Consider the following 23,399-nt stretch of genomic DNA (forward strand, 5'->3'; position numbering starts at 1 on the left):
AAATGTCTTCCTAGACAACCTACAGCTCAGTACTCCCATTTAAACACATCAACTAATGTCAGCTTACCTGAGGTTTTCCTTTAAGTAGAACAATCACGTACTGCAGTTGTTTTATGCTATTTGTGTCACAGCAACAATAAACAAAGGTAACTTTCACCATTTGCATAAAAAAAAAATAGGTTTTCTTCTAACATTTAGTAGCAGGAAAAGCAGGATTTCTTCAACACAGCAGCATTTAAGTTCAAAGCAAGAAGAGTAAGAACTACTTCATGGATATACATTTGCTTCCAGTAATGTCATGGAATATCTTAAGAGATAACAGGAAGATATTCTCTTATGGAGACTCAATAACCAACTGAAGAATTTGGATGCAAATTCCTTAGATTAATGGTGATACAATTAACTTGTATGACACGTGGATCTCTGATTATTTTGTTCACCACCAGCAGCAGCAGCCACCAGGCTGTGCCTAAACCTCCCTGTGTAGAAATGGTCTGATGATGAGTTAGTTCCACACTGGAAAGGGAGAAGCCAGAAGTGGTCATTTAAAGTGACTTTCCCACCTCTTCAGTCACTTTGCTGTGACTCAGTTTTACAGTTCAGTGTTGGTTGAGGTGAGTGATGAGCTAAAGCCACTCCCAGTCACAGCTCACACAACCCCAGGGCACCACTTCTGACCTGGCACAACTGTGACCAAGCCAGTGGGTTGGCAAGATTGTTCCCCAGTGAATTGTTTTTCCCTGATGGATTTAAAAGGAGAAGTCCTACAGAACTTTCATCTGAACTAAGAACCTTCTACCTAGACAGTGGCTAATCCATTCACCAGAGAGAGCTTAAACTGCAGTATGACTGAAAGGAATTACTCAAATTTCCATATAAATGCTCAAAAAAAAGAATCAATGGAATAAGCTTAAAAGCCCTCCTCAGAATTATATTGCAGGACCTTCAGAACATTACAAAATTGTCTCCTAAAAGCATGACAACACACAGCACCTGCATTACACTTTCTTAGCATTTATTGATTTTTTTAAACAATTCCTACAAAAGACCTTGCCTTTCATTTAAAAAGTAGATACATGTTTCTTCTCAAATGCAATACACACTATATTTTATAAAGAAAGAGAAATAAACCTTTATTTTAATTATTAGTACAAATACAAGTTTCAAGTGAATACTGACCAACAAAACACACAAAAAGATTCAGTTCACCTTTGCCATCAGGTCAGCCTGAAAGTTGAAAAGGTACATCATTAGGAGGAAAAAAATATTAAGAATTCTGAATCCAGGAAGAAATTCAGGAGAGCCTGACTTAGCCAAGTTCTCCATCAACAACACTGTCCAGTCTGTCTTGCTCAGGGTTGCCCCTGTCCTGCCACACAATAAAACTAGTGCAGCAAGTGCTTCTCCTCCACAACAGCACATTTAGAGACTTCACCAAGAGTCAAGACAAGGCAACACTTGAGGTCCCAGTGAAGGGAACTCCACCAGTGCCCTCTGGGAAGTTATCAAAGTGCAGTTCTCATTAACCCCCTCATACTCTTCAGAACACAAGGCAGATCAATACCCAAGTCAGGAACCTGTACACTGAGGTGTGACAAGTTTACTCAGTATTTCCTGCTGAAGCAGGACTCCAAATTGTCCAGGTACCTTCCAGAAGTGTAAGTTTTACTGCTGAGCACACTGTGTTTCAGGGGTTTTCTTGGAAGGTACATACAAGGTTGTATATTTTGTCTTTTTTGTTTTCTTCGCCGCCGTGATTTTATTTTCCTTCTTATCTTCTTCTGTAGATTCAGATCTGGATTCAGCTGTTAACCTACAGGCAAAGCAACCATTCTAAATACACATTTAGTTTATATAAAACAGGACAAAAGTAAGAGTTTTAGGCAGAGTCAAGAAGCCAACTGGCATAGAAGACCATCCATAGGCAAAGACAGAGCAAGCAGGGCTTAAGGAGACTGAAACAGAGCATTTTTATATCAGTCCTAATCACATTTCATCACTTAAAGCCTCCCCCCCACACCTCATCTGCTGAAATGTTGGGTAAAAAAGGTTCCTGAGTGTGTTTTCTGGTTGGGATCAGCCTTCAAAAACACCAGTGACTGTGCCATGCACCCAGAGGAGATCAAATCCCCCAAAACACAACTCCAAGCCCCAGCAACATAATACAAATATGCTGAAGTCAAGCTTCCTTCTTCTACACCACAAAAAGACTACCCTTAGAGGACTCCACTAGCTTCCACCTAGTTCTGTACTACTATTGCCTTTATTTTAATGCCTGAATATCTTGGGTTGCTGCAGGAAAATTTATTTTCAGGCTCTAAATTGCATCATTTGCCCACTGACATGTTTCAGTGCTGCTGTGAATGGAAATGGGGGCACAACTGCCTCAATGCTGGCAAAGAGATAAGTAATTCTGAAATCAAAACATTGTCTTCAGAAGTCTAAATCTCATTTTTAACTTAATTAACACGCAAACATGCCAACAGAACAATTGATAAATAATGGTATTTTATCCAACCAAATCACCCACAGTCAGTTGACTGTTCCACATAATTTTTGTTGTGAAAATAATCACGAAAAATGAAGTTCCAAATTAAACATGGCTTTATATACCAACACAAATCTATGCTCCCTCATCACCACATACATTAAAGCAACTCTCTAGTGACCTTGTGGATTTCTAGTGGTCTCAAGAGCAACCACAGCCCCTGATAGCTGATTTCAATGATGGCTTTCCAAACAAAAAGAGCTGCTCCCCAGTTGTTAGAGATTTATTTGCAATACAGACCTGCAGCTCAACATGAAGACTATGAAAGGAGCTGTAACAAAACAGTTTGGGGAAATTTAGCTACAGATTCCAACTAAAATCAAACTATTATGCACTGCAAGCAATATTATTCCCTAAAAGCACTGTCTCACACTAACAAGAAATAGGTTTTGCTGTGCCCCTGCCCTGGGTCAGTGTTTGCTCCACCAGGTCATTCTCATGGCTCACAACCTTCTGTTTGTGGTCACCTTCCCCCAGGCTGCCCCACATTTTAAATTAGTCAAAAGTTGCAGCAAGACAGAACACACTTTTTTCTTCCCTGTGTAATTCCCAGTAATGATTCTGTGGTTTGCACTTCACCTGCAGTGCAGTCTTTGCCTCCCAGAGAGCAGGAATTAGGGATGGGCAGTTCTGTCCATCTGCTCCTGTGGTAGATTCCCTTCCTTTGTCCCTCCACTCTTCTGCTTTAAAACAACCTCTGCCCAAGGGCACCAAAACCACTACTCTAACAGCCAAAATTGCCACCCAGGATCACCTAAAAAAATACAGACAGGACTCAAACAAACCAAAAGACCAAATAAAACCAAATTCACTTTAGTTACGTTCCAAAGCAGCACCACAGGATTTATACAAAATACTGCCCCCTTTTACAGCATTAGGCAATTCTGTCAGTGTATGATGTAACAACTCTGGCAACCAAATTCACTCTGTGCCTCTTGTGAGGAGGATATGGAAGCCAAGAATGAAGCTGAGCCTGGGAGGAAGGGTTGGGCCACAGGGGGGAGGCAGTTCTCTTTCTCTCTCATTGTCCCACTGCTTTTAATTGGCCAGTTAACCTCCCCCAAGTCTGGTTGGCCCAGGATCAGTTGATCCCTGTCAGCTTTCTCTCTTCCCATCTGATGTTCTCCTTTGGCCTGTGGAAGAGAGGGAGTGAAAGCAGCTGGGTGGGAGTGTGGGACCCACCACAGCCCTCAGCCCATCCCTTGGAGCACTGCAATGGATCACCAAGTGTCAGCACAGGGAAATGGATGGATCAGAAAGAACAGGCACCAGTTAAACACTTCCACCTTTAAAAAGACCAAGCTATGACATGATTCTATCAAGCTGTGACTGGGCAGACTCCAAAACTGAGTTATAACTGGAGCTCTACCCATTTAAGGCAGATGAACTGTCTCATCAGGTGAAGCTCTGCTTGCCTAAAACCCCAAAGAGATTATTAGTATCCAGATCTCCTGCTGGGCCAAATGGCTGCAGGCATGTGAAGTAGATTTGGTCTATGTAATCCAACTAAATAATTTAAGGGAGCAAATAGGCTCTTAGGCACACAAGCTCTTCTTTAGATCAAACTAAAGCAAACAACTTCAAATCTAAATGCAAACTAAGTTGTGCAGCAAGGGCTGGAATTTGCTGTTTCAGTTTCAGAAGGGAAGAAAAGCATTTCAATACAGAAATTTATCTTTTTATTGACCAGATGGCCCAACAAAAGATACCACTGCACACAGCCTTTGTAGTGCCTGAATTTCAGCAGCAACTGATAATTAATAATAATCACTTGAATATTTAAACCTTTAGTCTCAACACTCTCATACCACAACCAGATCAGTCCCATCACCTAATAAGTTACTCCAATGTGTACTTTAGATTCTGGAAGGACACAGACATGTCGTGCAGATCCGTGTGCTGACAGGCTGAAGTGAGGTACCTGTACCTTGCTAAATCACCTTAGCAAGAAAGTGTCTTCAAACAAGGGAGTTTGTCACCCACACAAGCACACACTGATCACTCCTGACCACTTCACCACCTCCTGAGCTGAGATGACAAAGCTTCCCAAACCCCACTTTCCAGAAATGAGGTTTGCAGCCTGTAACCCAGTTACAGTGGTTCTTTTCAGTGCCACATTTCATGCACCAATAATGACAGAGCTAATTACTGCACAGAAACTATTCCAGTCACAAAACCAACCCCCAGAGGCCACGACAGCCTTTTCAGCTGGAGCATCATATTTTATTTAACATAAGTTCAAACACTGACACTTATTTAGCATTATTTTTACCGTCCACCATTATTTTTTCCCCCAAAGTCTCGGTTTTCAGGTCCACACTCAAGTTGCTAATAGATTTTGTGCCTAGAGTTTGGCCATATCCATCTCAGAACAGTCCAGAGATTCCTTTAGACTTTAGAAATCCAACCTCTCAAATACTGAGACTTGATCATGACTTCCTATTTCATAATAAATCATTGCAGATCAGGGTTAAGTAAACCCTCAATGTCATATTAAGAGCATCATGACTTGGGGATTTAGTAGTTCATTAACACCATCAGAAACAAACAGAACTTCCTGCCTGGATTTGCCCTTACCAGGCTCATACCATCATTGAAAACAGCTTATATGGAGTTTTGTGGCAGTCCTTTAATTGTGTTGGTGGTTTTTATTTTTTAAAAGTTATTGATTTATGTTTTGTTCCTTATTTGAACCAACAAGCAACAGGTGCAAGATTAAAAACCTCCCTCTGAGCTACGGCTTCATCTTCCTCTTCCACTTTTTCTATGCACTCTGCTTTCAAACATCAACTTCATATATAATTTCCACTCACACCCTCTCCATGATTATTCAAATAATCACCCCCTCTCCAGTTAAGTTCAGCCCTTCACTTCACATAAACTGTTTCCAACAACTTCCTGTCAGCAGACACTGTACCTTCCTTTCCTAAAAGGAATGTGAGGAAATAAGTGAAATGTTTCCTACCAGGTTCAATGCTACCTGTTCCTGCATGTGTCAGAACACACCACTATCACTCAGTTATCCCATCTTTCCTCTCCACTTTCACCACCCACATCTGACCTCCCTGATCTTCCCTCCTCACTAACAGTCCCTGCACACTTTGACACAGCTGCTCAAACAGCTGCTCCTGCCATATTTTTTCCAGGCTGTTTCAGAAGATTGCAACCTTTGGCTACTTTAAGTCTGTTAATCACACCCATGCAACCTTGACTAATTGATCTAAGAGTCAAAGGATCAATCCAATTACTTCTGAATGCCATTAGCTCTGGCTACACTGTGCAGGTTTCCATGGGCTAGGCCTTCCTCCATCTTCAGAAATGCTGTCATTTTAGACCCACTAAGTTATTTCTTCTAGCAGACATCAGCAAGCTGTAAGCTCAAACCATCTAGACAAGCCCAGACTTTTTTTCTCCTCCCAAACGAATGTGTTTACAAAGATTATGAACAGAATACAAAAAAGCATTCACTGAAAAAGTAGAAAATGGAAATCAGCATTCCTTTAACCAAGATAAAAAAAGCTGGAGATAATGACTATTCTCAGTTACTTTACCATCTAGCAAAAAGTAACTTCTCAGTTCAGGGCAAAAATGTGATGTTAATTTGGCAGTTGTCTTTCCAGCTATCATGCATCCAGATTAGGCAAGTCATTTGTCTGACAACACAAACAGCTGATTAATTCTCTGTGATCTTGTACGATGCCAGTTTTGTTAACGCCACTCAGGTTAAGAATGACTTTAAACAATTTTTAGGCTTTTAGCTAAATCTGCAAGTTGATGAGGGCTGAAATTAGGTATCAAACTGAAGCATGACACCTATTGCCTTTATTACCTTGAGGTGTTAACAGGGTTTGAAGGGACCAAAAAACAAGAAGTCTCTGAGGTTGGAGCAAACCAAGCGAGCTGTCACGCTACCTGTCTTCAAGTAATGGCAAGGTTATTTTAGTTACAGTTTCAAGAGTCTTTTTTATTAGTCACCACTTTAGTCCTCCTAAAAGGTATTGAGAGGTTCAATGTAGGCAGCTGGAGCTGAGGAATGACCCGGCATGCAACACTGAGGAAATAGATAAAGAATTGGATAGCAAAGTTCATGCAGCGAAAGAAAAGAGATGCAGGTCTGTGCTGATTGCCTTGAGCAGAGACAGAAGCTGACACTGACCTGAGGGCAGCTGCAGTCAAGGAATTATTTCCACTTCTGCTGTTTGAAGAAAAGGCCTCGTGGTTGTCTTCTTGAAATTTAACTCTCTTCTTTTCCCTTTCAGGTTCCACTGTGTTCCTCTTTGCTTGCAGAGCTGTGTGGAATGGGGATGCTGGGAAAGCCTGTCTTAGTGGAGAAGCACCACTCTGCTCCAAGTACTTGGCAGTTATCTTTTTTCCTTCCTTACTTGGCAATTGAGTGAGAGCACCTTCTCTTACTGGAGTACTTTTGCTGTCCAAGTATTCACAAGCAGTGTCCACTGGAATCCTCTCCCTCTTCTTTTTAACTTTAGAGCCTCTAGGTAATTCTAAGGAAAAAAGGAATATACTTTTTGTACAGAAGCAAAGCTGGAGTTAATCTGTCCACCAACATGCTCATAATAGAACTAAAAAAAACATTTCACATGACTAAAGACCATGCAGTAGTTTTTGATAGACAACTTAGATCCCTTAAAGAATGTCCCTTCATATAGTCTAATAAGCCCAACAGAAGCCAGCTTGAAAAAAGAGACATCATCCACTCTACCTTTTCACCAAGACCTTTAATCAGATGCTCTGAACTACAGGCTGTGAGATAAGCTTTCAGAACCAGGATTTGAAAGTCAAATCCTTTGGGTATGGAAAAGTACAAAACCAACTCACCCCATGCATAGAATCCCAAAGTGGTTTGGTTTGGGAGGGACCTTAAAGCTCATCTGGTTCCACCTCCTGCCATGGGCAGGGACACCTTCCACTAGCCCAGGTTGCTCTCAGCCCTGTCCAGCCTGGCCTTGGACACTTCCAGGGATGGGGCAGCCACAGCTTCTCTGGACAACCTGTGCCAGGGCCTCCCCACCCTCCCAGGGAAGAATTTCTTCCTAACATCTGATCTAAACCTGCCCTTCATCAGCTTAAATAGAATCATCTTCCTCCACAGTCTCCAGTTCCCTTATTTTGCACACACTCAGCTATCAGCTGTTTTTCAGGAGGGCCTCTGTTGCCAAAATTTAAACCATATTAACTTGAGCTACTAAACAGTTTCTCCTCTAAATGCTTTGCACTTTATTACAAAGCTCCTGCCAGCTGCATTCAGAAAACTGAGGCTCCCATCAACACAAAGATGCTGTTACTGTTATGAAAAGCACCTCCTGAGCATCTGTTCCCACCCACTTGACTGTGGTTGTCCAGCTGTACTCCATAAAGCCCCTGAACACTCATCTGTACTCTTTAGTCTTCTAAAGTCACTGTTAGGACACACTGAAGGGAGGTCCTTGAGCAAAGCAGGGCTTTTCTCTTTCAGTTCAGCAGGTTTTGGACCTGGTTATTATCAACAAGGCAGCCATTTAAAGTTTAGTCTACAGCTGGAACTAAAGTGATGCCTTCCTGTCTGATGTCATCCCATTTGTGAAGGTGCAGAACATCAGCTATTTACTTTTTCCCCCAAGTGGAAAAGTTGTATTTACCTTCAGGTTCATATTTCATTTTCAGCTCATCCAGCATAACTCTCAAGCTCATATTCTCACTCTGACACGTCTGCAACTGCCTCTCACTGGTAAAGAGCTTCCTTTCAAATTCCAGGACCCTTTGGCTCTCATACAGAGCTTTCATTTTTTGCAAGGAGAGTTCATTTTTCAATGTTTCAGTTTCCTTGCTGGGGTGGGAGGAAAATTATAAAGTCAGACTTGGTTTGCTTTGGTTTTGTTTTTTTTTTTGTTTGTTTGTTTGTTTTAAGTAAGGTAGGAGGTGTAAAGTCAACTCAGTACACAGCAACTTCATGGCAAATTGTATTTATACACTTGGATCTGAGGGATTAAAAACAGTCAGAGGCCAAACACTATGAACTTGATAATTAATGAATATGGAATTCACTAGTCAAAGAACATAACTAGATAGTCCAATAAAGCATTTTAAGTGTTATTATCTATTTCCTTTGATAAGGGAAATAAATATATACAGCCTATAGACTAAGAATCTCATACAGTCACCTTACAGATTAAGTTTCAATTTATTAAAGTTCTCAATTGTCCTGTATCTAGGAGCGTGGAAGAAAGCAACAAGGTACAATGGTTCTGCTGCTATCTTTTAAAACAGTAAATTGAACTCCAAACAGAAAACTCTCATTCCTATAATGAATTAGAAAATATAGCAAGGAGCATGTCTGTATATACAGTCAGTGCATAAAGACAGTAACAAAAAAGGGAGAATAAAAGCAAGTACCTACAAGATAACCCTGCTACAACCAACTTCTAGGGCTCAGGCTGTAAGTACTTACTTGGAGTTGTCAAGTTTAATTTTCAGTAAATCTGCATAGTACTCATCCTCAGAGTCACCTCCTTTTTTGCTACTCCCAGGTTTGGATTCTTCCATATTCTCATATAAAGTCTGATAAATAAAGAAATGTCAGGTTGTCAAGCAGTGACCTTTCAGAAGCACACTAGCTTGGCCCTTAAGTGACATTTTCCATGCCTTTCTATGGAGAAGCCTCATCATACAGGGATTTAAACACTGAAGATAACTCAGTTGCTCTGAGTACCTCCTCATTTGTTACAAATATCAAATAGCACTAAAACTGAGAGTTCTCTCTCATTCACTGAAAAAAAATAAAAAAGTAAGTTATCTCAACTGCAGAAGGCTTTCAAATAGCACTGCAGAACTTGCTTTATACTTGAAAATACAGGATATTGTATGGGTTTTTTCCACCATTTATTTCTAGGCTTCAGCAGCTGGACCCCAAAGGAACACAAGCCATGCTAATCAACAGTTAATCTCAAAATCAATTACATATTTCAGATGAGGGAGTTAGTTGATAATAAAGATGCCATAAATGCATGTGACACTGGGTTTTTGTTGTGTGGTTTTTTTTCTGAAGTAGCAGCAACCAGACTAAATAGTGTGTCCTACAGACCTCCCAGTCCTCTGTCAGTCACTGACTGCAGATACTTTGGGTTGGTTATTGGAATCAAGTATTTGGTTTCCTGACACCACTTATTTATGGCCTAGAGACAGAAATAGAGCTCAAACTTATAAATGGCAAAACTGGTAAAACAATCAGGCTTCCTCAATTGCTTGCTAAAATGGGTTAAGCTTGGCTTTACACCACTTGGGTTAAATACAGAATAGAGGAGGCTATCCTGGAAAGCATAATCCTACTGCACAAGCTAATACACCCCAGTTTACACTCCAAAGCTGTGATAAGAAAGGGCCAAACGAGTCCAGAAGTGCAAGAATTAAAAGAGGCTGCTCTCTGTAAACACATAAACATCAGTAACATTACACTAGTGACCCAGGGGTCCTCATGTACTTCTCATTTGTCATAATACTGGCAAGATAGTTGTTTGTATAAGAGGACTGAAAAAAATTGCTCTACAAGGATGATTAAACAACTCAGCTTGGTTAGAGAAGAGTAGGGTTCAACTGTAAAGTTAAGACACATTAAAAAATAAATATCCAGGAAATTCAACAGAGCTGAGACACTAAAAAGTGCCAAAGCCTAAGTACACACAGTAAAAGTGTGAAATGGCTACACCTTCCAAGAGAAAAATCAGATGTCACAGCTCAGTGAACTTTGACCAAGTAATAGGATTTGAATGCTACAAGTAACTAAGATACGAAGGTGCTACACACAGGAACCCACAAAAAAAATGTTTCTTCAACCCAGGTGTTGAATTTTCTGCTTCTCTAAACTTGAGGAGTATATGTTTCCCAACTGTAAAACACAACTGGGGTCAAATAAAAGTATGAGTAGTTTTGAGATCCCTTTTCAAACCAGTTTTCATAATTCTTGTTCTTATGTTTTAGCTTCCACTTAGGATTTTCTACAAACCACATACCTTAAATTTTTCTAGCTGCCTCACTTTCATCAGCAGATCTTCTATTTCCCCATTCTTTTGCTCCAACATGGCCTGTAAACGTTCCAGCTGATCAAATTCTGCCTGAGAGCCTTTCATCTGCAGCAGTGTAGCCATTTGCAGCTGGAAAAAAAGGGGAAAAAAAATAAATCTTTACTACAAGTACTAGGATTAGTGACTGAAAGTCTCAGCCTCTTACCCAGAACTGTTCAGGTACTTAAGCCTTGTAATTCTAACCCTGAATATAGAAGTGCACTGGATGCTTAAACTCAGCCTTCATAACAATCTTAGCAATTATCCCCATAGACTGACACTCAAAGTCCTCAGGAGAGCTGAAAACTCCCTGAACAGCTCAGTCCTGAGTGTCACACCCTCCTCTGTACTGACTAAAGAACCTGTAAATGCACTGTCAAGGACACACAACATTCCACATTCAAACCATAAACACCCAGTCAGTTAGAACCCAGCTACAGCCCAGGCTTATTTATCAGAGCTAAAATGAATCTTGAAAACTTCTCACTTGGGAAAACCCACAAATTTCAATCCCTTTTTTCCCCCCCACTTCTGATTCTGAGGTGTAACACCACCATGTTTGCCTTCTGCAATATTAACCCAAGAATTTCAGCTTTTTCTGCTCCTCCAGTGGAACACATCCTTTCAAGCACAAGAACATCCTCTGTCATTGCAAAGAAGAAGTTTATCACAATTTTGCACTTAGAGCAAAGTTTTCTGAGGGTGTTAATGTATTAATGTCATGTTTACAAGGGTCTTAACACATTGAGTTACAAGGGATAAATCAGACATTTAAACAACTGGGGAAACAATATGAAAACCAAGACATTAAAGACTTCACAGAGTGTTAATGGACACTGAGGCATTTTTATCAGTATAGTCACTATGGATAAGGTAACACTGTGGGACACTGGGAGAAATCACAGGGAGAGGATCAAAGGAAAAAATCAGACTACAGATTGAGGGAGAAAGTGAGAGGAGAGCATTTACCCCATGCAATCTCCTGTATCAGCTACAGGGTATTGATGCTTCTGTACACAAACTGGAGCTCCAGAAAGATTAAATTATCTCACAGCTTCTACAGAACATAAGGGAGGCAAAATTTTGCCCCTCCCCAACACTGGCTGACTAAAACTATCCTTACAGTTCCCAGTCACAGACATCTCATCTTCCCCCTCTGACTCAAAAGGCCTCTTGCTATCAGAATTACAAGTTGCAGTTGATCTACATAAAAACAAAGAACAGGGACATTAAGAAACTGGAAGGGGTAGTCTGGGCTGTGGTAGAACTTTCACAGGAGTGCTGGGACATCCTGTTCAGGACTCAGATCTTCGGGAGTCACCAGCAAGTACCACACAGAGACATTCTGACAACTAAAGCTGCAGCAACAGTCACCTCCACTGCAGGAATCAGTTGTGAGGGGGGAGATAAGCACAGACTGAGCTTTAACACACAGCAGCACAGTGCAGAGAGGAGGCTAACAGGGATCTAGGATGGCAGCTTAAGCAGAACAGCTGTCCTAACAAACTACTTACTTCCAGTGCTGATATCAGAAGAAATGTTATGAGTACAAACTGAAATTCCAAATCAAAGCATTAAGCAGCAGAACAGGGACACCAATTTGCCTCCATTTTTGGTGGAAGTCTTCAGTATTAGGCATGTTTCTTATACATTGAACCAGTAGGACTGACCTACCCTCATATTACAAGGAGAAAATTTCTGACCAAACTGATCCCACCCAATGACTTTGCTCACTCAAATCTTTGCTGTATCTGTAGGGTTTTTGCCTTCTCCTTCAAGAATGTTGTTTCAACTATTTTCAACCTCCTCCACAAAAGCTGGGGAACACAAACCTGTACTTTCAGCACAACTTATGATCCTCACTCTAGATTTTTAAGCACTCTCCTCAAACTTCACCATCAAGTATTTGATCAAAATGAAAGGATCCACTTTAGCATTGGAAAAAACCCAGAAGACCAACATGAAAACAGTTGGCAGCTCTGCCATTATCTTGTAAGTCAGCTTCTGTCAACTACTCAACATTAAACAACAGGCTCCCATCCTGTAACAGTGTAGTCTAAATTAAATAGGTATGGCAAAAGTTATGACTTATTCTTGCACCAAAAATAGGGAAAAGCAGAGAAAAAAAAAGAGGGCAAAAAGAAGAAAGCAACCCCGAGGGCAAAAAAACCCAGAAACCAAAACCCACAGTGTGATGGGAGTAAAAGCCTGTCCTTCTCTTGACATTCATTCCTGACAATGACAGTCAATGCACAAATATATGATTCATGTAGTACAAGAACTAGACAAGAAAAAACAATTATCAAGGCAAACTGAATGGTAGTTTGACTGACAGGAGCTGAGTTTTACTTTTATTCATTAAACAACTACTGCCAAAGGAAGCAAACACAGTGCCTTCAGTGCAACATGGAGGTCTAGGATAAAGCAGGAGCAGTAGTAGCAAAACAAAAATGCTGATGAACCGTAGAAGTCAAACAGCACAACATCATCTCACTTGTTTTTATTCCCATTTCCCTCCCCCCAGACCACTGTACCATATTTTAAAGGTAACAAATCCCCCAGGCTGTGCACTGGAGCAGTGCCCAAGGACACCTGGAGCATTACAGTAATGGTCATACCTTCATTCTCTGCAACTGTTCTCTAGTGAATGCATGCTGTTTTTGGAGGGACTGATATTTTACTTTCACACTGATCAGCTGCCGTTCCATTTCTGCCCTACGGTCCTCCACCTACAGAATATTGTGAACAGTTATTACTGGCAAGTTATAACACTTGGTCTCACTTGGGGGAGGAGTTTTACATGGACATGTTGCCTAGCAATGAGTGTTCAATCTGCAAATACTGCTTTTGCAGCAACAGTACTTGAAAATACAGGCTGTTGATAACCCCCCTGTAATAGAAGTGCTATAGCTGCTGAAGGGCAACAGATTTTTCTTTTGTTCTTTTGATATCAAAATAAAGTAACATTTCATATGCTTCAGTGTTGCTGCAGAATAGTTTTGTTCATTGGCATCAGAACAGTTTAAAAGAAAATTAACTGTGTACCAAAATACCTCCCTATGCATTTAAGAGCAGCTCAACTCTTACTGCAAAACCAATTCAAAAACCCTCCCAAATGCTCAAACATCCTGACATTTTCAGCATGTTTGTAAGACACTTTTTATCAGTATCTTTTAGTATTTCACATATTATCTTGCACATTAAAGAAGGCTTTACCAGCTGAACAAAACTACTTAGAGTCAAGATCTGCACACAGAACAGTCATGAGCCCTCACTCACAACTTTTGACTTGATAGCCAGGTAACTTTAAGTGAGTTCATTAATTTTAGTAACTCCTTAACTTCGGAGAGCATAAAGATGATTTTCCATATGTCAGATCAACACTGAAGTCATATTTGAGGAATAGAGATATGTGCTGGCCAGATCAGGTCCAAACACTCTAATATTTTCAATGCAATATAAGAAAGAAAACTTCAGTATTTTCTTCTCAGGTATCTATGGTATAATTGTACCTCAGCAAAGAGAGAATTGCCTTTACTTGTAGGGTCCAAAGATTGTTGCACTGCACGATCCAGTTGAACCTGAAGCTCCTGGTTGGCTTCACGAGCTTTCTAGATTAAAGCAGAGAGGATATTAACCATTCAAGCACCTGATGCTCTGCATACATGGATTTAATCAGATAGTTTGAACTCTAATTTCCTATGCTTTAGCACAGATTGTATTGGACTGCAGTACTTTAATGTACGTACAGTTCTAGTCACTAAGACAAGATAATTTCATTTCACTAAAAGGCTTAATATTCTGCTGTTCTTCAGGACAGGAACACAACTAAAAACCTTTGAGGGTTTGCTGTTTGTTGACTGGATTAATGGTATGGAGACCACAGGTCTTGCTGTGTTAGTCAGTCACAAAGCCTATACCCTCCAACACAAGTTTTCCCAGAAACTTGAAATAAAAACTAGAATTGTGGCAGTGAGCTGTGGGAAGGTCACTAAGAGGCAGAACAGTGCTGGGCAGCTCTCCTTACACAGCCTGCCCCAAAACAACCCCAAGAGAGAGCATTTACCAGCAGGCAACACCAAACACCATCAGCCAATACCCTTCTCTTTCCTCTCCCTCCTCAGAACTCCTCAAAACTCCAATTTCACCAAAAAGCTGGCACCACAACTTGTGCTATTTGGGGCTTATCTGCCAAAGTCATATAAAATTAAGAGAATACCTCTAATGCATTACAGTAAGAAACAACTTCTTTTTCCCTCTCTTCCTTTTCTGCGTGCAGTCGCTCCAGCTGGTTCTGTAAGTTACTGTTGATGAGTTCTAGTTGTTCTTTACTGTACTGAAGCTCATTCAGCTTCTCTTCAACATTGGCCTAAACAAAGAAAGTATGAAATAAATAGTATTTAAAACAACTGGCAGAAAAGCAAGCCCAAGTGAGCCAGACAGTTGTCAGTAGTAATTACTTTTAATACAAAATATTATATTGAAGAAGAGAAGGTATTAAAGTCTAGCTGTTTTTTTTTGCTGTGCACATTGTCTGAATATAAATCAATCCACACAACACATCTTATCATGAAATAAGTGCAAAATCTGATCTTCAATTAGCCTCCATTCCTAATGGTTCAGTGCTACTCACACACCTTCACACTTTCCAGTTCAGTGAGCTCTATCTGAAGGTTGAGCATTTCTGAGGACATGGTCTCGTGGACACGCTCAGACATCATGTGCAGTTCCTCTGATTTGGCAGCAATTATTTCCTTCTGATGCTCCACTTTGTGCCTCAGTTGTTTCTCTGAGAGTCGGGTTTCATCAAGTTCTGCTTTCAGGTTCTCCAACTTAAAAACAGTTGACGAGCAAGTAGTGTCATTTTATAATAAAGTCTTGAAAAGCACAATACTTCTGACTATTCCAATTACAGAAAATGTCTTAGAAACACAACTTTAAATAAACCTTTAGAGATAATTAAATGTGAAATGTAATCTAATTAACAAGTAACAGTGAAGATGTTTGTTAAAAATCAACCAAGCTTCTACACATTGTAACTATTTATTATTTATTTTACTAGTTAAGAGTGCAATTATAAGTTAAATTTATAGTATCTAAAATGCTACTAACAACCTTTTAGCTACACATTAGTTGTCAAACCTTGTTTTTAAGGTCATTGATTTCTTGTCCAAAGGCTCTGGCCAGCTGTTCCTTCTGTGTTTCCAGCTGCATGTTCTGCTGCTGCTTCAGGGAATCACACTCAAAATGCAAACTTTCCAACATCCGATTCTTGAGTTCAATTTCTCTCTGAAGAGTGTATTTCTCTTGTTCAAATTTCTGAAAGAAACAGCACATTAATAAATCTAAACATAACAGTACATCGACCCCTAAGCATTTATGAAAAAGTACAGACTCAGAACCAAGATATTTGTAGCTCATTCAATCTTTTGTTGGAGTTCTAATTAGGGAATACCCATGTTTAAAAAAAAAAGGAACAACTGTTCTAAAATTATTATTTATTATAGTGCAATATTCTCTTCTTCATAGAACTGTTTATTTCTTTGCACACAACATGAAATGCGGGGGCATCTTTTCTGCAAGTGCCACAAAGAAATTTAGCAAGAGTTTACAGGCACTTTCTACCACCATGGAACCCAATTATGTTAAAAGTTGGTACAGCCCATCAAGTGTTTCCCCCACTGCAGAACAGCTGAGTGCAATGGTTTTTAAAGACAGCTGAATTGTCTGCTGTTGTGGAATAAATCCCATCAACCCTCCCAGACTGAAGAATGATTTTTTTAAACAGCTCCCCTCTCTGCCTGATTGCATGTTTGTTAATTATAAAAGGCTTCCATTTTACTCTTCCATTCAGCCAGCAATTAAGGAGGAGGAAAAAAATAAAAAGAGGAGAGTGTTGAAAGTAGAAATGGTAATAACAAAGCCAAACCAGTCTAAAGATGCAGGACAATTTCTTTCCTTTTCAAAATAAATTAACTCTTAAAACAGAAATCAGAATTAAAAAAAGGAACAGAGCAAAACTAAAAGCTGTCAGGTATCAGACTGACCTTTGTGGCCCAGACACAGCTTATCAAGGACAGGCTTAGCTCTCAAATACAACAGGAGAAGAGCTTTAACTCAAAGATAAAGGCAGTGCACAGGACAGATTTGGGAGTGCACTTGTGGCCACACCCCAGAATGACAAAATTCAAGCAGATTATATCTTGTACAGAAGAGAACAGAGATGTTCCTGAACAAAGGTTTTGAAAGAACTTACTTGTGTGCACAGGAACTGCTTTGGCTCTCAGATTGCAAGGAGGAGAGCTAGAGACTCCACAGAATCTGTTGGATAACCACAGTTCCCACACAGGATGTTATTCTACTGAGTGAAAGCACACAACTCCTTCCCTCTGCCCTTGGAATCTGAGTTCCTAATTGATCTGGTTCACACAAGCTCTTGGCTCCAGCTCCTGACCCAGGATTACAACCTGTGGGTGCAGCCTGACAGCACAGGGTTGTCAGCAGCAAAGGAGGATCCTGCCCTGCCTTCCTTATCACTTGTGCCTTCAGCTGCCTCTCACACAAAGCTTGCCAATGGTAAACTAACCAAAACAAGCAATTCTGCTCTTTCATACCGTCCAGCTGGTATGAAAAAAACCACACAGAAACCAAAAATTACACACATTTTATCTCTACCCCAAGAGAAGGGATGGATGCACACCCAGAAAGAGGCTAAATGAAAACAAATGGTCTATATGAAACACGGGCTGGCCGAAAACAAACTTGAAAATTAAAGTCTTTATGAAAAGTGGAAGAGATTTTTCCTGATTGCAATTTTCTTGAACAATTAGTAAGAAGAAAACAGGTCAACTAAATAATACCTCTGTATCTCAGCACTGTACTACTCTTTTTTCTGAGCTGCAAAGAAATGTCCTAATAAGTTCAGGACCCCTGGGTATGTGAAAAATGTGAAAGCTTCACTACAGAAGAAATCAATTTTACAGTCTTGCTGCTCACATTCTTCTCACAGCTTTAAATGATGTAAAGCTTATAGGGAGAGCACACATGAATGAATTGCTGAACAGAGGCAAAACACATGCTCTGAAACAAATTCACTGCAGCATTTAGCATTCATTTTACATTAAAGGCAATTAGTCCTGCATGGTACAGAACACTTGATGCATAATTAGCTATGAAACCCTGTCCCAGTTAGATACAATTATGCTCAGTGTCTTAAAGCAGAGGAAAAAAAGCTCTTTATCCAAGTTCTTAGAGGTTTATTAAAATTAATGTAGACTTCAAAAGGCATTTAAAACACCTGTGCCTGCAGAAAACAGTTAAAATAAAACAAAGTTGAGTTTTGACCAGTCATCACCTCAGTTTTCTCAGTCAGTTCACGGCGTGTTTGATCCAGCTGATTTTGGACTTCACTCTGGGACTCCAGCAAATGCAAACCATATTCTGCTGCCTTTCTTCTCTCATTCTCTGCCTCCTTGAGTTGCTGTTTAAGACTTAAAATGGTGTCTGCCTCCATTTTCCTTCCTTCTGTCACTTCAACACTGCAAAGACAAAATTGTTAAAAAATACACCTTGCAGTAAGTTACAGTAAGTTACAGGATTTCCTTTCTTAACCAGGATACAGGGATATATTTTTTGCATTAAGACAAAAAAAAAAAAGGCAACCAAAAACAAGACAGCTCACAAACAAACAGATCTACAAACAGTAAAATAATAGCTATTTCTTCATGAATTTGGTTAGTGTCTTACTCTTTATTACATCTTAACTAACAGCATGCAGCAAAAGCACCCCTGCACACCTGGTTTCCTCACCCCCCAGAGCCAGAATAATCTGGTACAGAGCTCTCTTGCCAAGGACAAGAGTGGGCCAGGGAATAATCTTATAAAAACACTTATGCACATGGCTGGCAATATTTTCTTTGTATGACAAATCAAGCCCCACCAAGTACAGGATCACTTGTGTACACAAATAACACTTAAGATTCACGTGGGCAGCTGTATTAGCAGGCCAGTTCACTCCTAATAACATTAGGTGGGATATAGACACAGATCAGAGCAGTTCAAGGGAAGAGGCAAAAATAGAAATCCTGTTAAAATGTCTGGAATTTTAACACAGCATTTATTTAAGTGCTTGATGGAGTCTTTCATTATTGTTTATTACTTTAAAATTTCGCTGCAGGCAACCTCTTTGTTAATAACCATCTCCTTGGTACATGTTTCAGAAAGCTCATCCATTTGTCACTTCAGAGTGCAAAAGACACAAGGTGAATTTGGCAAAAAGTGAGTCAAAGTAAATCCAACGAACCTAATATTAAAAAAAAAAAAAAATGAAATTCAAGTCAAATTAACACCATAAGTTGGTGGGACTGCTTGCTCTCAAATCTACTGAATCAGCATGCTGCCAAAAAAATCCTATTAAGAGAGAAAATGCTAAGCAACTTGGGCTTCTGAACAACATATGCCAAGAGTTTGCTCAGAAAGCAGGAGGTACCAATGATAGACAAACACAAAAAAAAAAATCTGCAGTTGATTTTTCAAAGCCAGGGTTCATAATTGCTATATAAATTCAGGATTAAATTCTTTATTGAAGATCTAACTCTTTGTTTTCCCATAAGCAATTTATTTGTTGCCACTTCTTATTGGCACATTTATTATTCCTCACTTTTTTTTTTTTGCTAATTTGTATTCAACATGGAAAACTCCTTGTGGAGTTACCCAGCTCCCACTAAAATAAAAATATAGTGGAGGCATAGTCTGAGGCACGAGATAGAAGTTATTAAATTCTGGTTTTTGCATTTTCTTCTCCCTTCTTGTTGCTATCCAGGTTTAACACATACCAAGAGACTTTATCCAGCCATGCTCTGAAACTTCACTTTTTCACATCTAACCACTGCAATGCCTGAAATCCTAGTTCTGCACACTTATGCCAGTGAAAGACAGGAATTTTGCAAACCTGTAACTAAGAATCAACAATATTATGCTCCTGCAAGGACAGATAGACCGTGTACAATTTAAAAACTAAATGTTTAAGGTAGGATGTAGCAATACAAGCACATAGGCAACCACTCCTGGCATCTATTTCCATTAAAGAGAATTAATGAATCCTTGCTCACTTACAGAAATAGAATTTTTAAAATAGCTTTATCTTCTGATCAGACAGCAGCATAGAGGCAACAGAGCTATCTGACTGCTCTTAGCTTACTAAATTAAATGAATAACATGTTTAGCTCACCTTCAGAAGTCCATTGTAGTCTTTCTTGATTTTATTCTTGCACTCCACCTTTAAAAGAAAATAAAAGCAACAGTTGTCTACAGTAGCTGAGTCTGAACTGCCACCACAGCACAGTCCTTCAGAGAGTCCCTGGTCAGAACATGCCTAACCCTGGGGCTGCCTCATGAACATGCAGATCACAACCTAAAACCCCATATAAATGCAAATCTTATTCAAATCTCACTTAGGCAGCTGGCAGACAGTTTAGAAACAGCCAGATCAGGCAGTGCAGCCAAAGGAGGGATGCTCTGCAAGTGGCCTGTGGGGCAAGTAAACAGGCTACACCCTGGTCACCTACTTCTGGAACACATGGAATTTTTAAGGGTTGTTCAGGGATTTTTGTCTCACTCCATCCTAATTCTTCAGTCTCTTTTGCATTTCCCCCCCAGTTTCAGGTCGAAGACTTTTGAGCTCTTAATATATAAATTACTGCATAATATATATATAAAAAAATCTTATTTTTTTTATTTTATAGTTGAAGTATGGAGGAAAAGAAAAATAGCTCTCCTACTCACACGTTCTTTGCTTACTATTAGGGAAAAAAAACAAGTGTGTTTTTTGGAGCACAGACACTCTCAACATTCCATTGTCAATTCCAGATGCAGCTAATCTAATTCCAAGTAGTTTTGTTCATAAAGCTGTATTGTTGTATAGGAAATAATTGCCTGCAGTTTAATATTGTACATGAGGCTATGTAAATTGCCCTGAAAACGCTTTAAGAGTAGTTAAATAGGCAGCAAGGTGAGCAGGCAGGAGGCGAAATAAGGGCAGAATAAATGGAGAGCGACTTCTAAGAGTTGCAAGAGAGTTAGTTCTTCACTTGTGGCTAATTAACACATTTGATGACAGATTCTGGGCTGAGGGCTGCACACCTCGATTATTCAACCATTCAAGCACTCATTAATAAAAACAATAAGGCAGGAGATAAAAAGGCAGTTTTTTGGCAGGCAGACTTTTTCTTCTCCCGCTCTCTAACAGTTCTGGTTAATCTGCTATTCCCGAGGGCCACGTGTAACAGCTGCCTGTGTTCTGATCCTTCCAGGAGCACCTGCACAGTTTTCTGAGGGCTGACATAATCAGCAGGCTGGTTTCTCTCCCTTATCCCAGCTATTCCCCTGACAATTCCATTGTTACTCACACCTACCACCCCGCACACACTCAAGCTGGAACATTTTCAGGGCTAATCACCTTCCACAAAAAACCACCTTCTTGGGCTAGTGAGTAATACAGAGACTATCTGTACACCACGGATATATTACATCCCATATTATACGCCACGGATATATTACATCCCATATTATACACCACGGATATATTACATCCCATATTATACACCACGGATATATTACATCCCGTATTATACACCACGGATATACTACATCCCGTATTATACACCACGGATATATTACATCCCATATTATGCACCACGGATATATTACATCCCATATTGTACACCACGGATATATTACATCCCATATTATACACCACGGATATATTACATCCTACAGGACATGCTAGATACGTATATATTACATGCCATATCACATGCTGTAAATGTGTATCTATATCTATTTATACATACGTATTTATCTATAAAACGCAGAAATAACACACTACAGCCTCATCTTTCAGTCACCACAAAGCCCCGGGCAGGCCAGCAGCTGGCTCTGGGAGCACTTTGCGTAATTAGTGCCATGTCCCCTCTGCTCTCTCGTTCCGGACCCATTCCCCCCCCCCCACCCGCTCGCCCGCCCTCACCCGGTAATGCCCAAACGGACACCGAGGGCAGGCTCCCCCCGCTCCACCGGGGGCCGTAGGGCAGCAAACCACCCTCCCCGCCCCAAGGGATAGGGGTGGGCACCGGCAGCACGACCGAGGCAGCCCCAGAGGGAGAGGACAATCCCCCCCTCCCACCCGCTTCCCCCCTCACCGCCCTCACTGCTCACCGGCGCCGCTCCCGCCGTTCAAATCGCCTCCGCGGCACCGCCCCTCAGCCAAGTCTCGCGAGAGCTGGCCCCGCCCAGCACCGCGCCCGGCCCGCGCATGTGCGGGTGGGACCCGGGAGGGGGGGTTTCGCGTGAGGGGTTTGTGTGAGTGGTTTTGTGTTGGGGAAGCGCAGAGTTCTGCCTGTAGGGACCGTGTTGGTACTTTCGCAGGGCCTTGGCCGCCTTGTTTTTTGTCGTTAAATGCCAGAGTGTTGTCCCGAACGCGAGCTCGCAGCGCCGATTCACACACCGAACCGAGGGGTTTCTGTGTGTTATTCTAGTCTGCGCAAAGCAAAGGCTGGCTCAACGATCGTCAAATCTTTACGTTATTTGCATGCTTCAACAGAGGCATCAGCATTCCTTGGTTACAAGTTCCATTTCATGAGTACCCAAGCCCATATTCGCTAGTTATATCTCTCTTGTCTTAGCCCACAGGTGCAGTTCTCTGCGTTTCAGTCTGAGGTCTGTTCTGAGCAGGTGGTCAGTGGGTGGATGGTCCTGATCTCCCACTGCCAGAATTCCCTTCCCCTGCTTACTGCTCAGTCCTGCTGACTTAGAATCATAGAATCATAGAATCAGCTGGGTTGGAAGGGACCATCAAGTCCAACCCTTTATCCAACCCTGCTGTGGTTCCCAGCCCATGGCACTGATGCCACATCCAGTCTCTTTTTAAAAATCTCCAGGGTCAGAGAATCCACTACTTCCCTGGGTAGCCCATTCCAATGTCTGACCACCCTCTCTGTAAAGAAATTCTTTCTAATATCTAACCTAAACCTCCCCTGGCACAACTTCACTCCTGGGGGCTCTCTCCAGACAGCCCCTAATCGTGGGATTGTCCACCCTTTTCCTTAAAAGATTAGCCAAGCATACAACAATCACAATGCAATGGCTTCATCATACCTTTCCATCTACAGCTGCTGATTAACAACTAAAAAAGAAAAAAAAATACAAAGTCTGATTCAAATCCTGAGGGGCTCAATATCAAGAGCAGCAGTGAGCAACCCATCCAGGCCAACTACAGAGAGCCTGATCCGCTTGTTCCCTGTGTGCTCTGAGCTATTAAATGCCCCTGGTATGATTCTTTAGCACAGCACCGTGTTCACATTTTCTTCAACAGCAAGCTTCTATTTGTATATAAAGTCTGGGGTGCAAGGGTTGGAAGCAATGGTAAAGGAGGGTGGCCAGGGCTACTGTCGTGGTCTGGCTGCTCTTGTACTCGTTAAACAACATTCACTGTGTTAAGCCTTCCCCGGTGGGGAAGAATGTTTGCACAGAGCCCATGGGAGATTTTCCAAAGAGGGAATGTTGTAATAAAGCTCAGCTCCAGCACTGCAGCCATACCCAGCCAGAGCATAGGGAGATGTGCAGGACATGCTTGGCTTCCAGAGTCACAGACAATGCCACTTTGCTCAAAGGAAACACAGGGAGTAAGCGATGAGAGTCAAAATGTACAGAGTGCTCTGTGTCATCTGGGAAGCCTGCAAAGTCCAGGGGCAATCAGCTCCTCCAGGCAGTGTTCTACAGGAGAGATATGGGGCTGGCAG

General features: G+C 41.0%; 1 protein-coding gene across 12 annotated transcripts; it reads right to left on the minus strand.

Annotated features, from left to right (window-relative positions):
* Positions 1-1,002: 1,002 nt before the first annotated feature.
* SPDL1 (spindle apparatus coiled-coil protein 1) lies at positions 1,003-21,891 on the minus strand. 12 transcript variants are annotated; one of them, XM_032703228.1, is made up of 14 exons: positions 21,801-21,886; positions 20,989-21,107; positions 19,832-19,879; positions 17,957-18,140; positions 15,745-15,921; positions 15,240-15,434; positions 14,822-14,971; positions 14,115-14,213; positions 13,221-13,331; positions 10,552-10,692; positions 8,994-9,103; positions 8,185-8,372; positions 6,705-7,050; positions 1,003-1,813 (listed from the first exon to the last, which is right to left on the minus strand). In XM_032703228.1, the coding sequence occupies exons 4-14, from the start codon at positions 18,113-18,115 to the stop codon at positions 1,666-1,668; spliced, it is 1,824 nt and encodes a 607-aa protein (XP_032559119.1). In that variant the 5' UTR covers positions 18,116-18,140; positions 19,832-19,879; positions 20,989-21,107; positions 21,801-21,886; the 3' UTR covers positions 1,003-1,665. The 12 variants fall into 12 exon arrangements, with proteins under 12 accessions (XP_032559119.1, XP_032559114.1, XP_032559108.1 ...); XM_032703223.1 differs by having other exon boundaries at positions 1,706-1,813; positions 6,378-7,050; XM_032703217.1 differs by lacking the exon at positions 1,003-1,813 and having other exon boundaries at positions 6,500-7,050; positions 21,015-21,107; positions 21,810-21,891.
* Positions 21,892-23,399: the final 1,508 nt, after the last annotated feature.

The sequence above is a fragment of the Chiroxiphia lanceolata genome, chromosome 15 (genome assembly GCF_009829145.1).
Source record: "Chiroxiphia lanceolata isolate bChiLan1 chromosome 15, bChiLan1.pri, whole genome shotgun sequence".
Taxonomy (NCBI): domain Eukaryota; kingdom Metazoa; phylum Chordata; class Aves; order Passeriformes; family Pipridae; genus Chiroxiphia; species Chiroxiphia lanceolata.